The sequence below is a fragment of the Budorcas taxicolor genome, chromosome 16 (genome assembly GCF_023091745.1).
Source record: "Budorcas taxicolor isolate Tak-1 chromosome 16, Takin1.1, whole genome shotgun sequence".
Classification (NCBI taxonomy): Eukaryota; Metazoa; Chordata; class Mammalia; order Artiodactyla; family Bovidae; genus Budorcas; species Budorcas taxicolor.
Genome location: NC_068925.1, coordinates 37,971,461 through 37,985,901, shown reverse-complemented (window position 1 = coordinate 37,985,901; position 14,441 = coordinate 37,971,461). Strand labels below are relative to the sequence as shown.

General features: G+C 39.3%; 1 protein-coding gene across 1 annotated transcript in view; it reads left to right on the top strand.

Annotated features, from left to right (window-relative positions):
* The window catches only part of SLC19A2 (solute carrier family 19 member 2), a 32,730-nt gene extending 23,815 nt beyond the window's left edge, over window positions 1-8,915 (top strand). The window contains exons 3-6 of the mRNA XM_052654038.1: window positions 4,257-4,479; window positions 5,779-5,971; window positions 6,333-6,474; window positions 8,647-8,915. Of these exons, the coding sequence (XP_052509998.1) occupies window positions 4,257-4,479; window positions 5,779-5,971; window positions 6,333-6,474; window positions 8,647-8,775 (687 nt within the window). The 3' untranslated portion in view covers window positions 8,776-8,915. The remainder of the gene's footprint in view (window positions 1-4,256; window positions 4,480-5,778; window positions 5,972-6,332; window positions 6,475-8,646) is intronic.
* Window positions 8,916-14,441: the final 5,526 nt, after the last annotated feature.

Here is a 14,441-nt window from a genome sequence, read left to right as displayed (position 1 = left end):
TATTCTGGTGAGGTTATCTTAGCATTTTAGGGAGAAGATGGCCTTTATTTACTTAATTTCAATAGTCACCTCTTAAAATATATGGCTAATAAACATCATTTTAAGATGAAAAAGAGAATTTCTATACTGATTTTATTTAGAAGATTCATACTTAATTTTTAAGTAAACAACACAGAAAGCTACATAAAAGGAGGTCATCTGAACTGCTGGGTGCAAAGATTACCACTGTTAATATTTTATTGCCCTTTCTAAACATTGCTGTTGTATATATCCATTTTATAGCAAACAAAAGTATAATCTACATGTTTTATAACTTTGTTTTTTTACTCATTGTTAATATAATACTCATCTTTCTATGTTTTTTCAAGTCAGAATAGCTTTCAGAATCCAAAGAATTGAAACCGTAATGGTAAAGATGACTGATGGGAGGTTTGTGTTGGGCAGGACTTTGCCTTTCCCATCAGGCTGGCCTTGAGTGCTAAAAGCCGGAATCAGAGAGAGACTTATGTGACGGACAGAGTCTGTCTCTTGACCTTTTCTACTTTTTCCCCCCTCATTTGTGGTCACAACCTTTCCCTCTGATTGTGTCCAGTTGGACCCCTGCCAAGATATGTCTGAGTTGGGATGGAGGGGAGGGTGTGTAGCCGTATATGGTTGTACCCCCTCCCTTTTGCAGCTTAATGCCCTTGAAACTCAGATAGGTGTCATTCCCCCTGAAAAAGAGTAGCCAAAGGCAGATCTCTGTGCCAACTCTTAACAGGTTTCCAATGCTTCACTTTCAGGCTTATGAACTAGGGCTCTATGAGATACCAGACTGAGCCAAGAATGAATATTCCTAGGGTAAGTGCACAGCAGGCCAGAGCAGGAAAGTGTGTCCCAGAAGCCTTTTCTGTTGGAAGAGAACTCTATCATTGCTGACTCATAAACACACCTCAAAAGTGCCTTCTTCTGTCCTTTTGTTCTTGTTTCCTTTGAATGTTGTTCATCAGTATTGCACTATTCTAATCTTGTGTCTCCCAAAGTCTCTCAAACATTCTTCCATGATATATATTTGGTTCCTTTCCCCTTGAAACCAGATGTACTTTTATCTGTCCCTCATTGTATACATTTTTTACCATTTTGGATAGTGAAATATCAATAGCTGAGGAAATAGTCTTCCTTTCATCATAAAAAAAATTGTTCACTGTTGATAGCAAGAATTAGAATTGTGTCCTTCAAAAGCACTTATCAGAAGACTTATTCTCGAAAATTTTCATCCTTGTTTGATTATAGACATATCTGCATATATGACTGAGCTAAGAAAAGAGTAATTATTTAACTTGATATTGTAAACACTTAACTATAACTATTAAAAGGTTCTGTTTAAAGAGAAGGGGCTACACAGAAATTAACATAAAAAGGCTTATAGTTGAATATGAAACCTGAAACCATAAGAATGCTTAGAAGAAAACATAGGTGGTAAACTTGACATCTGTCTTGGCAGTGATTTTTTTTTTTTAAATTTGACAACAAAAGCAAAAAAGTGGGACAGCATCACACTAAAAAGCTTCTGCATGCCAAAGAGAAGCATCAACCAAATGACAAACTATTGAATGGGAGAAAATATCTGTAAATCATGTTTGATAAGGGGTTCATATCCAAAATATATAAGGAACTCATACAACTCAAGAGCAAAAAAAAAGAATCCAATTTAAAAATGGGCAGAAGATCTGAATAGACATTTTTCCAAAGATGTTTGGATGGTCAGCAGGTACATATGAAAAGTGCTTAAGTCACTCACTAATCAGGGGAATGCAAAGCAAAACCACAAGGAGCTATCACCTCACACCTGTTAGGATGGCTGTTTTAAAAAAAATAAGAAATGTGTGGGTATGGAGAAAAGGAATCCTTTTTGCACTGTTAGTGGAAATGTAAATTGGTGCTGTCACTATGAAAAACTGTGTGGAAGTTCCTCAAAAAATTAAAACTCGAGCTACCCACAAGATCCAACAGTTCTACTCCTGCCTACATACCCAAAGGAAATGGAAACACTAACTCAAAAAGATAAACCTACCAGTTCATTGCAGCACTATTTATAATAGCCAAGATGTGAATACAACCTAAGTGTCCAACAGTGGATGAATGGGTAAAGAAAATGTGGTATACTCACATATATATACACACGGGAACATTATACAGCCACAGAAAAACAAATGAGGTCTTGCTATTTGCAACAACGTGGATGGACATGGATGGATGCTAAGTGAAGTAAGACACACAAAAATACTGCGTTGGGCAAAAAGTTTGTATGGAAAAATCTGAACAAACCTTTGGCTAACCCAGTATCATATGATCTCATTTATATTTGGAAACTAAAAACAAAAAAACCTCAAGCTCATAAATACAGAGAATAGATTGGTGGTCGCCAGAGGCAGGGGCTAGGGGATAAGCAAATGGGTAAAGAAAGGGGAGTCAAAATGTTCTAAGTCCCAGTTGTGACTAAGTTGTGAGGATGTAAGGTACAGCATGGTGATTATAGTAAGTAATACTGTATTGTTTATTTGAAAGTTCCTAGATCTCAAAATTCTCATCACAAGAAAAAATTACAGCTACATATGGTGACAGATGTTGACTATACTTATTGTGGTGATCATTTCACAATGTGTACAAATACAGAATTATTTTGTTACACACCCAAAACTAATACAATGTCAAAGGTCAGTTATACCTGAATTTTTTAAAATAAAGGAAGTTTCATGTTCAAGACTGGCTTCCGCGGTGGCTCAGTGGTAAAGGATCCGCCTGTAGTGCAGGAGACACAGGAGATGTGGGTTCGATTCCTGGGTCAGGAAGGCCCCCTAGAGGAGGGGATGACAACCCTAATTGCCTAGTCCAGTATTCTTGCTCAGAAAATCCCACGGACAGGGGAGCCTGGCAGGCTGCAGTACCTGGGGTCGCAAAGAGGTGGACACGGCCGACGAGACTGAGCAGCAGCAGCAGCATGTGCAAGACATGGCCGCCGGCCAGCTCGCGGCCTGACGCGCGCTGCTGCCATCCATGTAGATAGTCTGTAACGTGCCTCTGTCACACATCCTTCCTCTTGAATGCTGCTTCATAGGTAGCTTCCTCTTGGTCTCTGGATTCTCTCATTTTGCCTTCCTGTGTTAGCTGCAAAATTTCCTATGTTCTGAGCAAGGTTCCAAACTTAACGGCAACTTTTGGTAGACTGACCTTTGATATGATTGGAGTTAGCCCAAAAGTTTGTATGGAAAAAAACAAAGTGGGTAAAGGGGAGTTGAAAGGTACTGAGTTCTAGGTATAAATAAGTTGTGGGGATGTAATGTACAGCATGGTGACTGTAGTTAGTAATACTGTATTGCATATTTGAATATGGTGTCTAGACTCTCACACTGACCTCTTGACATAGTCCAGGGATAATGGAACACAGCTCAGTCATGTTTTGATTGACTCAGTTACATGCATAATAGCTTTGTTACCTCATTATTATAGTAATGTTTCGTGTAAAAAATACTGGGGGAAAAAACATAAGGGAGAAAATTAAAATCACTGATTACCCCCTCACCCAGAGAGCACTGCTGCTAATGTTTTGGTTTATTTTTTCCTAAGACTTCTGTTTTAACCATTATCTTTCATTGAATCTGATAGGTTCTCATTCATGAACTCTACCTGAACAGTGACTTACTGGTGGATGCTAAGTCACTTCAGTCATGTCTGACTCTTTGCCACCCCATGCACGTAGCCTACTGGGATTACTAATTATTGTTTGTTCTTAATGCTGCTTGCCCCTGTGTGGGAAGATGTGGAATGCCATCTCCCTTTGACTGACATCTGCAGTCTCTGATCATCTTTCTACCTTCATTTTGTAAACAATGTATCATTTGCTGGAGGTACTAATGTATATAGAACATTTAAAGCAAAATATATTTTTCTCCCAAGAGGGAATAAATGTAATTGCTGAGAAGTTCACACACACACACACACACACACACACACACACACACACACACACATATATGTATAAACACATATAGACATGAGTTTGAGCAGACTCAGGGAGGTAGTGAAGGACAGGGAAGCCTGGCATGCTGTAATCCATGCGGTTGCGAAGAGTCAGACACAGCTAAGCAATTGAACAACAACATATATGAAAGAAGCAATTGGTTTTCTCAAGGAAACAGAAAAAAGTCTGCTGAATAGAAAATTGAGTCTACACAACAGCTTTCTGTCCAGTTGCTTTCTTCCCTTTTTCTGGGTAGGAATCCAAGCCAGAGCGTCTCCTTGTGCTGAAGGTCCTGTGGAACGATTTCCTGGGGTGCTACTCCTCTCGCCCTCTGCTCTGCTGGTCTGTGTGGTGGGCCCTCTCCACCTGCGGCTATTTTCAAGTCATTAACTACGCACAGGGCCTGTGGGAGCAGGTGATGCCTTCCCGCCATGCTGCTGTCTATAACGGCGGTGTGGAGGCCGTTTCAACCTTACTGGGTAAGCAGTGCTGGGCGGCAGGGCAGGTTGGGTGGGGAGAGTCCTCTGGTAGTTTAGTTGACCATGATCAGTTTTTCTCCCCTCTCAGATTTGAAGTAACCTCAAAGAATGGTTTGTTTACTTTGAGCTCTGATTTTATCATTTAGGATGACAGTTCAGAAGTGTACGTTCAGGGAGTACTATGATAACAAACTTGAATTCTTTTTTTTTAATATAAATTTATTTATTTTAATTGGAGGCTAACTACTTTACAATATTGTGTTGGTTTTGGCATACATCAACATTTTTTTTTTAATCCACCACTGGTGTACACGTGTTCCCCATCCTGAACCCCCCTCCCACTTCCCTCCCCATACCATCCCTCTGGGTCATCCCAGTGCCCCAGCCCTGAGCATCCTATATCATGCTTGAATTCTTTATAACCTTTGGGAAACCTAATGTAAGGATCCTGTAAATTGTTTTCTTACCCAAGTTTCCTTTATCTCTGATTTACCGCGTGCTTTGGCCATGTGTGAAGCTTTGAGCAGCACTGTTCAGTACTTTCCAACAATAGTAGCTAGTATATGTTGTGTTGCAGGTGCCATTCTGAAGACTTTATGTATATTAACACCGTCCTCACAGAATTCCTTTGTTGCAGTTATTACCCCCATTTTCCAATTAAGGAAGCTGTTGAAAGATATGTTAATCACTTGCCTAAGGTCATATAGATGGTCAGTGGTAAAATCAAGGTTTGAACTCAGAGCCTGTCTTTGGCCATTAGCATCTATCGTTCCATTCTAATTTGTTGATCCACCTCATAGGTCTTAGAAGATCATAAAGGACTTCTGTGAACACTTTTAACTGTGACCAGCACTTAGAAAGCACTCCATACCATTTAGCTCTCATTATCCTCATCATCGTCATTTGACCACGTGATAAACTGCCCCTCAGATGGGAGGAGAGATGAACTATCCTGCCATGTTGCCAGGCTACAGGCAGGATGGTTCTTTTTGACTCTTGCCTCTGCATCCACCTCAGTAGCTTTCCCTTAGGCAGCACCCCTGGTTCTATGTCCTCCTTTTCCATCTCATTACCCACTGCCCTAATTCAGTCTCTCATCATCTCTGCATGGCCTCATACTATTTATTCCATCAGGTCCAAAAATCTCTGCCTAACTTTCAAGGGCCTCCATAATCTTGAACTACCCTGGTTATAAATTTAAAGAGCTTAAAATGTCATAATCTAAGGTGAATTTTTCATTTAGTGAAATAGTGCTTGTTTAGCAAAATGAGTAATTACTTTTCTGTTTTTGTTTTGTAGGTGCTGTTGCAGTGTTTGCAGTCGGTTACATAAAAATATCCTGGTCCACTTGGGGAGAACTGACGTTGTCTCTCTTTTCTCTCCTGATTGCTGCTGCAGTGTATATCATGGACACTGTGGGTAACATTTGGGTGTGCTACGCATCCTACGTTGTCTTCAGAATCATCTACATGTTACTCATCACAATAGCAACGTATGTATTATGATTCAAAGCAGCATCAGAAGAGCTGTAACAGGATTAACTTTTTGGTTTCTTTACAAATTAAATTTCTGGTTCAAGGGCAAATGGGAGGAAGCATTATACCATAAGTGCATTATCAGTTTTTCTTTTGAGGAAGCATTTAGGCAAGTTTCATTTATTTCCTTGTTTATGTTTCTGCTGTTTTCAGATATTTGCATGAGGTTTACATCATTTAGCAAAAGAATACTCTTCACTTGGTTGGGAAGGGAATTGACAGTAGAAGAGTATGGGCTACTCTTCACATTTGAAATAAAAAATGTAACTATCCTTGAAGTAATTCTTATCTTTGCATTCTGTTTATTTATTTTTTAAGTTTTCAGATTGCTGCAAACCTCAGCATGGAGCGCTATGCCCTAGTGTTTGGTGTAAATACTTTCATTGCCCTAGCACTGCAGACTCTGCTCACTCTAATTGTGGTAGATGCCAGTGGCCTTGGCTTGGAAATTACCACTCAGGTAAGGTCTGTTTCAGTACTGAAGATGTTATGGGTTGATCAGGGTAACAGAAGTGGAGCATGCTTCAGGGAAACAAATTCAAACAATAGAGACAGATAGAAAATCGAAAGTAAAAGTGTTCTTTCCTTCCTTCAGTTATCCCCCACCCTTAGTTCCTTTCTATCAGGAGGATGCAGAAACCATCATCTCTTTGATGAGGCCCTAGAACGTTTCTGAGTGTGATTATCCAGCCTTGTGGAGCTGAGAGGTAGTGTTAGTTCCATCTGGACCCAGACCTTCTGGTTCCTCACCCATTATTTCCCTCCATTTTTAATTCTGTGCCTGGAATACTGTTTCCTATGTTTGAGATGCCTGCTTCACTTGAGAGCTCTCTGAGTCTCCTCCCTTCTTTAAACACCCCCCACCCAGATACCAAGGTAATGACTTGCTGTTGATGACTAGGATTACACATGACCTATTGAGAAAACACCTGCACAAACACCCAGAGACAGTGTGAATATGTTTATTCACTCTGGAATTGTATAGTTGTATATGGCTTCATTCATTGTGAGTTGTAAATAGGGCTTGGGATGTACTTTAGCAGAATGGGCAATTGAATCAAAAAGTGCCTACCCCAACTCATCTCAGCTCAAAAGATTCTATCTCCATTGTTCTTCCCACTTATGTATTAATTTTCCTAGAATACAAAGAGCTGACATGTTAATTAACTTTGTTTTTACTGAGGAGATCTAAAAGAGATACAGTAGATAATGTGTGCTGAGTGCCTTCTGTGTGCCAGGTACTTTATATAGAATTTTGCAGGGTTGCTATCAGGATTAGACATCAAGAAAATGAATCTGAGAGATGTGTTGTTTAAGGTTACGGTCAATAATAGTGTGGCAGAACCAGGATTCAAAGCAACATCTGACTCGAAAGCCTACGCATCTCCCTTTGCATCATGCTGGCTCAGAAAAGGGCGGGGGAAAGGTGGATGGAGCAGAGGAATGGGAGCTTATTACTGTCTTTTAAGTAATTATTACTTATGTGTTTCCCAGTTACTGCCTGCAATAAGAATGTCAGGAAGACCTCTCAAGGGTTAAGTGCTTTCATTTGGGATGGAGGGTAGGAGACTAAGTGCTTGTCATCTTGCTATTGAAGTGGTGGGTTTAAATGTGTGGAATAATAATTTTGTGGGCTGCGCTTAAACTCATGACTGCCATGATTAATTAACCGATTTCCTATAGGAAAACGTATCCACATTTTAAAGGACTTGGCTCAGAGGGTTAGGCTTCCCAGGTGGTACTAGTGGTAAAGAACCTGCCTGCCAGTGCAGGAGACTTAAGTGAGTTCGATCCCTGGGTCAGGAAGATCCCCTGGAGAAGGAATTGGCAACCCACTCCAGTGTTCTTGTCTGGAGAACCCCATGAACAGAGGAGCCTGGTGGGCTACAGTCCATGGGGTCGTGAAGGGTCAGACACGACTGAAGCGACTTAGCATGCACGCAGAGAGGGTTAGAGCGGCATGCTTACTGGATCCATGAACCAGCTTATCAGTATTTAGTAAGTTATTTTAATAAGAAAATGATGATATTGATAAATCATATAATCCCATTAAAAAATGGCTTAGAGAAGATTCCTATAAAAAGTTATCTTACAATGGAATATAGTTGACCTTCTACTGCCCTCTTCTGGGCGAGTGGAAATTCTTGATCTTCAGAATTTGGCCTCATATCAGCTTGAGTTAGTCGGCTTGAGGGTAGAGACCAGGATTCAGTTATAACAGCAACAAAAATGAAAACCAATAATATTAACAGTGTTAGCATTGTGTTAATAAGCATTTACATACAGAATCCTATTCCTTCCCAACAACTCTGTAATCAGGATATATTATGAATTACAAAATGGGTTTTAAATGAAGTGGAGGCTCAGACACTGAGTCTCTCCATCCAGGCCATACAGCCGGTAAGTGGGTAGTCAGGATTGGCACCGAGGCAGTCAGGCTCCAGTGTCACCATGCTGTCCTGCCTCTCTGTATCCTCAGTGCCTGGCACATTGTGTAAGCACACAGTGTTTTTTGGAATTGTATTGAGAAACTGAACATATCTTTAATTATAGAGTCTGTTCACATATATGTAATAAAAGAGCTGACCTTCCAGTGGATAATTCTGTAAATTACTTCTTCCCCTCTCTTTAGTTCTTCATCTACGCTGGTTACTTTGCACTCATCGCTGTGGTTTTCCTGGCTAATGGTACGGTCAGTATTATGAAGAAATATAGAAAGCAAGAAGATCCAGAATCAAGTTCTCAAGTGATCCCCTCATAACATACTGCAAGTGAGCTTCATATTGCAAGAATTCTGCACAACGGCTGTAACCGGCTGTATTTAATTTTTTTAAGTGTAGACACATATTTATGAGTATGCATTTCATGGCTTCAAAGCAGCCAGTTGACTATACCTTGTCTTCCCAGAGTAATAATAACAGTTGAGAAATGAAGTGTACTTCCTGGAATATTTATGAGAGCCAATTTAAGAATGTGTTTTTCCTGCTTCAAAAGTGAACTTGCTTTTGAAAACCAAGAATCAAGAGCAGTCAGGCACCACATGGTAATGTACATGTGCTCACAAGTGAGTTTGGTGTTTCATAGGTCAAGTATTCTACTTCTGTGTCTGATGAGCCAGATGCTTGGCCTGTTGGGACCAGGGCTTCATGGGCCACAGGATGTTACAGTCAGAATCGAAATAGTATTCTAACACCATCTGCCTCTGTTCAACTTAGTTCTCATGTCCGTGTTACTGATGTGTGTTTGTTTCTACAGATGACAACATTTGCCCTGGTTTGGTGTTCTATAAAGAATATGTGTTAATTCTGAGTTATTTTAAAAAATTCATTGTGTAAATACTCTCAGTGCCCATCTTGATTGTTGTGTGTTTGTGTTGATTTTTCTTAGAAGTATATTTTTACATTATTCATATGCTTCCCAGAGAAGCTAATTTAGTTAAAAAATAAGGCAACTTTTGAGGCCTACTAATAATATAAGTGACCTAATCAGAAAACTTAAGGTAGGTTTACTTGTCTTTTATTCTTCGGTATGAAGGACTATTAAATCTATGATGAAAAGTTACTAAGTGGGCTAAAGGCATAACTAGTCCATTTTGTATCTGCATTCCCTTTTATCTCCAAAATAAAATGGGAAAGTCTTTTTAAAATAACTTCATCTCCATTTATGGCATTTATATTATTTGTCCTTCTTATCCAAGATAAAGGTGTCATTAACTGTTGGGTTATTCCAAGGTCTTTTTCACAAACTGAGCCTCTTTATTTTGGTGGGACAGGAACTAGGATGGACTTGGTTCCTGCATATTGTATATTAAATTTGCCTTTGTTTCTAAAGGTGGATCATCTTAAATATCTGCTTAAAATAAGAATTGCTATTGATTCCATTTCCAAGTTACTTGAAAAATGTTATTCTGTGTACATTTAATTGGGAAATTAGTCTACCAAGTGACTGCTCACATATGTGAGACATAACTATTTTAAAACCAATTTTGTTGCCTTATCTTAAAAAAAAAAAAAACTAGGTCAACTTTTTAAGAATGACATAGGTAAATACTGAATAGTAATGTCAGGATTCCAAAACTGACATATTCATTTATGTAAGCAAGAATTCTAGAAGCAAATGAATGAGGATAAGAATAAGTCATTTTCCAGTCACCTTCCTTTGTGAATAAAAGAAGAGAAGAGCACTAGCTAAGGAAGGAAAAAGGAAGCGATATCATAAACAGCAGCCTCTAATTTTGTATTTTGTCTTTGTTTTATTTTGCTACATAGGGAATGTGTACTCAGAAACAAGTAGAAAAATGATGTTTGAGGTATTTAATTTTTTAAATAAAATAGACTGTGGTACAAACTATTCATGTTAACTAAAGCAGTATTTCCCTGGAATTTAAGTCACAGTTTGTTGTATACAATCAGAGCCTTTACTTATTTAAGACAATAATAAGTTCATATCTTGGTGTGTGTGGCACTATTTGTAGAATGCTGAACCCAATTTGCAAGTTGTACTGTATGTGGTTTTGGAAAGAAGTGCAAATAATTTGTTGTACTTTTTATTCAATACTGTATAGATTATAGTTATTTTTTATTAAATAAATATTTTACAGTATATTTTTCCTTGTTTAAAATATTTATTTTTATGTCTTTCTTGCTACATGCAGGCTTTCTCTAGTTGTGGAGAGCATGGGCCCTGGAGCCTGCAGGCTTCAGTAGTTGTGGCTTGCCATCTCTCGAGCATGGGCTTAGTGGTTGTGACACACGGCTTAGTTGTCCCTCAGCATGTGGGATCTTCCTGGACCCAGGCTGAATCCATGGCCCCTGCATCGGCAGGTGAAGTCTTAACGACTGGACCACCAGGGAAGCGCTGGTCTTTACCTTTGACACTTCCCTCTCATTTCTGTTGTTTTCCCAATTTTTCTTCTAGCACTGCATTGTACTGTTTATTTTTCTTGGTCTTCATGTTGGTACCTCTTATATTTTTAAAAGCATTCTTCCATTTAGAAACTAAAAAGACCAGTGTTCCCTTCAGTGTTAATTGAATTTTTCAGATAAATGAAATGAAATTGAATCAAAGGTAGAAGGTGCCATCTTGTTTTGAAAAAATCATGGTCTTTTGGTTATAGCCCCAAATGTTCTGGTACCCACGGAAGCATCTTCTTGCCATCAGTTGAGAATTGCTTTGTTCATTTTACCCGACAAACCGAACCAGTCTTTTCTAATAGTATTTGAATGTGTACTTTCTCATTAGTTCCCATTACAAAACCTTCATTAAGGCATTTTATTGATTATCACCAAAGACTTGGAAATTTTTCATGCAAAAAACTTTTAAAAGATAACATTTTCTGTCCTTATAGCATATCTTATGTATCTGAGCAGGAACCACACCTTATTTTTGTCTTTTGTTGCAAAACACGTCTTGTGTTTGTGCCCCATGAACCCTGAATTATACAAATGATATGTGATGGACTCAACGTAACCACCTGCCAGTACAAAAGCTAAATAAATGCTATTTTTTTAAAAGTACATCAAAGCATTAAAATTAAAATACCTGTCAGTGATGTCTAGTCCACTGGATGCTTTATTCAAGGCATTGTGCTCAAATGATAGAAATTGGGTATCTATTTGTCTTACTTCTTATGGAATCCTAGGGCTTCCCAGATGGCACAGTGGTAACGAGCCCACCTGCGAATATAGGAGATGGAAGAGACACAGGAAGATCTTCCCTGGGTTGGGAAGATCCCCTGGAGAAAGAAATGGCAACTCACTGCAGTATTCTCGTCTGGAAAATTCCATGGACAGAGGAGCCTGGCAGGCTGCAGTTCATGACAGTCAGACATGCAGAACTGAGCAGGCATGCATGTGTAATTAGTACTTTACATTTATATAACATGCTTTAGTTTGGAAAGGCATTTGTGAACATCATCTCTTTTGATTCTGGAAAAAGCATCCTGCGGTAGTATTAGTAATTCTTCTACTTTTTTCATTAAGTAATGCTGATAGAAGGGGCTTCAGAATACTGAGTTTGCCATTCAAAGCTCTGATTCATTAGGGAAGTTACTCTGGAGCTTCAGTTTATTTTTTTTTAATATTTCTTTTTACTTACTTGGCTGTGTCTGGTCTTTGTTCTGGCATGCAGGAACTTTAGTTGCAGCATATGGGATCGGTATGCCGATTCTTAGTTGTGGCATGTGAGATTGTTCCCTGATCAGGGGTTGAACCTGGGCCCCCTTCATTGAGAGCATGGAGCCTTAGCCACTGGACCACCAGGGAAGTTCTGAGCTTCAGTTTCCTCATCAGTAAGTGGGGATGATACTTACCTCATGAAACTGTCATGAAGAAATGAAAGAACATATGAGTGAGCACCTGTCACATGAGAAATCAGTTCCCTTCCCCCTCATTCTCTATTAACAGTTAGTTTTAGCTGTCACTTTCAAATGAGCTGACCATTGGAAAAGACTGATGCTGGGAAAGACTGAGGGCAGGAGAGGGGAGTAACAGAGGATGAAGTGGTTGGAGGGCATCACCGACTCAATGGACATGAGTTTGAGCAAGCTCCAGGAGATGGTAGACAGGGAAGTCTGATGTGCTGCAGGCTATGGGGACACAAAGTGTCAGACACAACTTAGTGGCTGAACAACAATCAATCTCAAAATTGCACTCTCAAATGAAAGTTCTTTTGGAATATTTCAAAATAAAAATGATAGGAGGCTTTTAAACACTCTCATTTTTCGGTCAAGTTTTATTTAATTACTTTGACATTGTCCTCCTTTAGGACTGGAAAACTCACCTTTTCCAGACCTGGAGCCACTAGTGAGTTTTCCATATCTGCTGGCATATTTAGTGTAGCACTTTAACAGATCATCTTTTAGGATTTGAAATAGCTCAGCTGGAATTCCATTTCATTGGAATCAGTTTTCATTCCAATCCCAAAGAAAGGCAATGCCAAAGAATGTTTAAACTACCACACAATTGCACTCATTTTGCATGCTAGCCAAGTAATGCTCAAAATTCTCCAAGCCAAGCTTCAACAGTACATCAACCGAGAACTTCCAGATGTTCAAGCTGGGATTAGAAAAGGCAGAGGAACCAGAGATTAAATTGCCAACATCTGCTGGAGCATAGAAAAAGCAAGAGAATTCCAGATAAACATATACTCCTGCTTCATTGACTACACTAAACCCTTTGACTGTGTGGGTCACAACAAACTGTGTAAAATTCTTAAAGAGATCGGAATACCAGACCACCTTACCTGCCTCCTGCGAAACCTGTATGCAGGTCAAGAAGCAACAGTTAGAACCAGACATGGAAAAATGGACTGGTTCCAAATTGGGAAAGGAGTACGTCAAGGGTTTATATTGTTATCCTGCTTATTTAAATTATATGCAGAGTACATCATGAGAAACACTGGGCTGGATGAAGCACAAGCTGGAATCAAGATTGCCAGGAAAAATATCAATAACCTCACATGCAGATGCACCACCCTTAATGGCAGAAAGTGAAGGGGAACTTAAAGAGCCTCTTGTTGAAAGTAAAAGAGGAGAGTGGAAAAGTTGGCTTAAAACTCAGCATTCAGAAAAGTAAGATCATGGCATCTGGTCCCATCACTTCGTGGGAAATAGACAGGGAAACAGTGACAGACTTTTATTTTCGTGGGCTCCAAAAACACCACAGATGGTGACTGCAGCTACAAAATTAAAAGACACTTTCCCCTTGGAAGAAAAGTTATGACAGACAGCATATTAAAAAGCAGAGACATTACTTTGCTGACAAAAGTCTGTCTAGTCAAAGCTATGGTTTTTCCAGTAATCATGTATGAATGTGAGAGTTGGACCATAAAGAAGGCTGAGTGCCAAAGAATTGATGGTTTTGAACTGTGGTGTTGGAGAAGACTATTGAGAGTCCCTTGGAATGCAAGGAGATCAAACCAGTCAATCCTAAAGGAAATCAATTCTGGATATTCATTAGAAGGACTGATGCTGAAGCTAAATGTCCAATGCTTTGGCCACCTGATGCGAAGAGCCAACTCATTAGAAAAGACCCTGATGCTGGGAAAGATTGAAGGCAGGAGAAGAAGGGGACAACAGAGGACGAGATGGTTGGATGGTATCACTGACTCAATGGACATGAGTTTGAACACACTCCAGGAGATGGTCAAGGACAGAAACGCCTGGCGTGCTGCAGTCCATGGAGTCACAAAAGGTTGGACACAACGGAGGGACTGAATGACAGCAACATTTAATTACTTAGATGAATTATATCAACAATAATGTAATGATAGCTCATTATTAGATAGTGTTTACTATTTATGACTGTGCTGAATAATGTTCTAAGGGCTTTAGATGCTCTATTTGATTTCTGTTATTACCAAATGTTACTGAATTGCAGGTTATTAAAATAACAATTTCTAGTAATACAAAATTTTTTCAGAAAAATT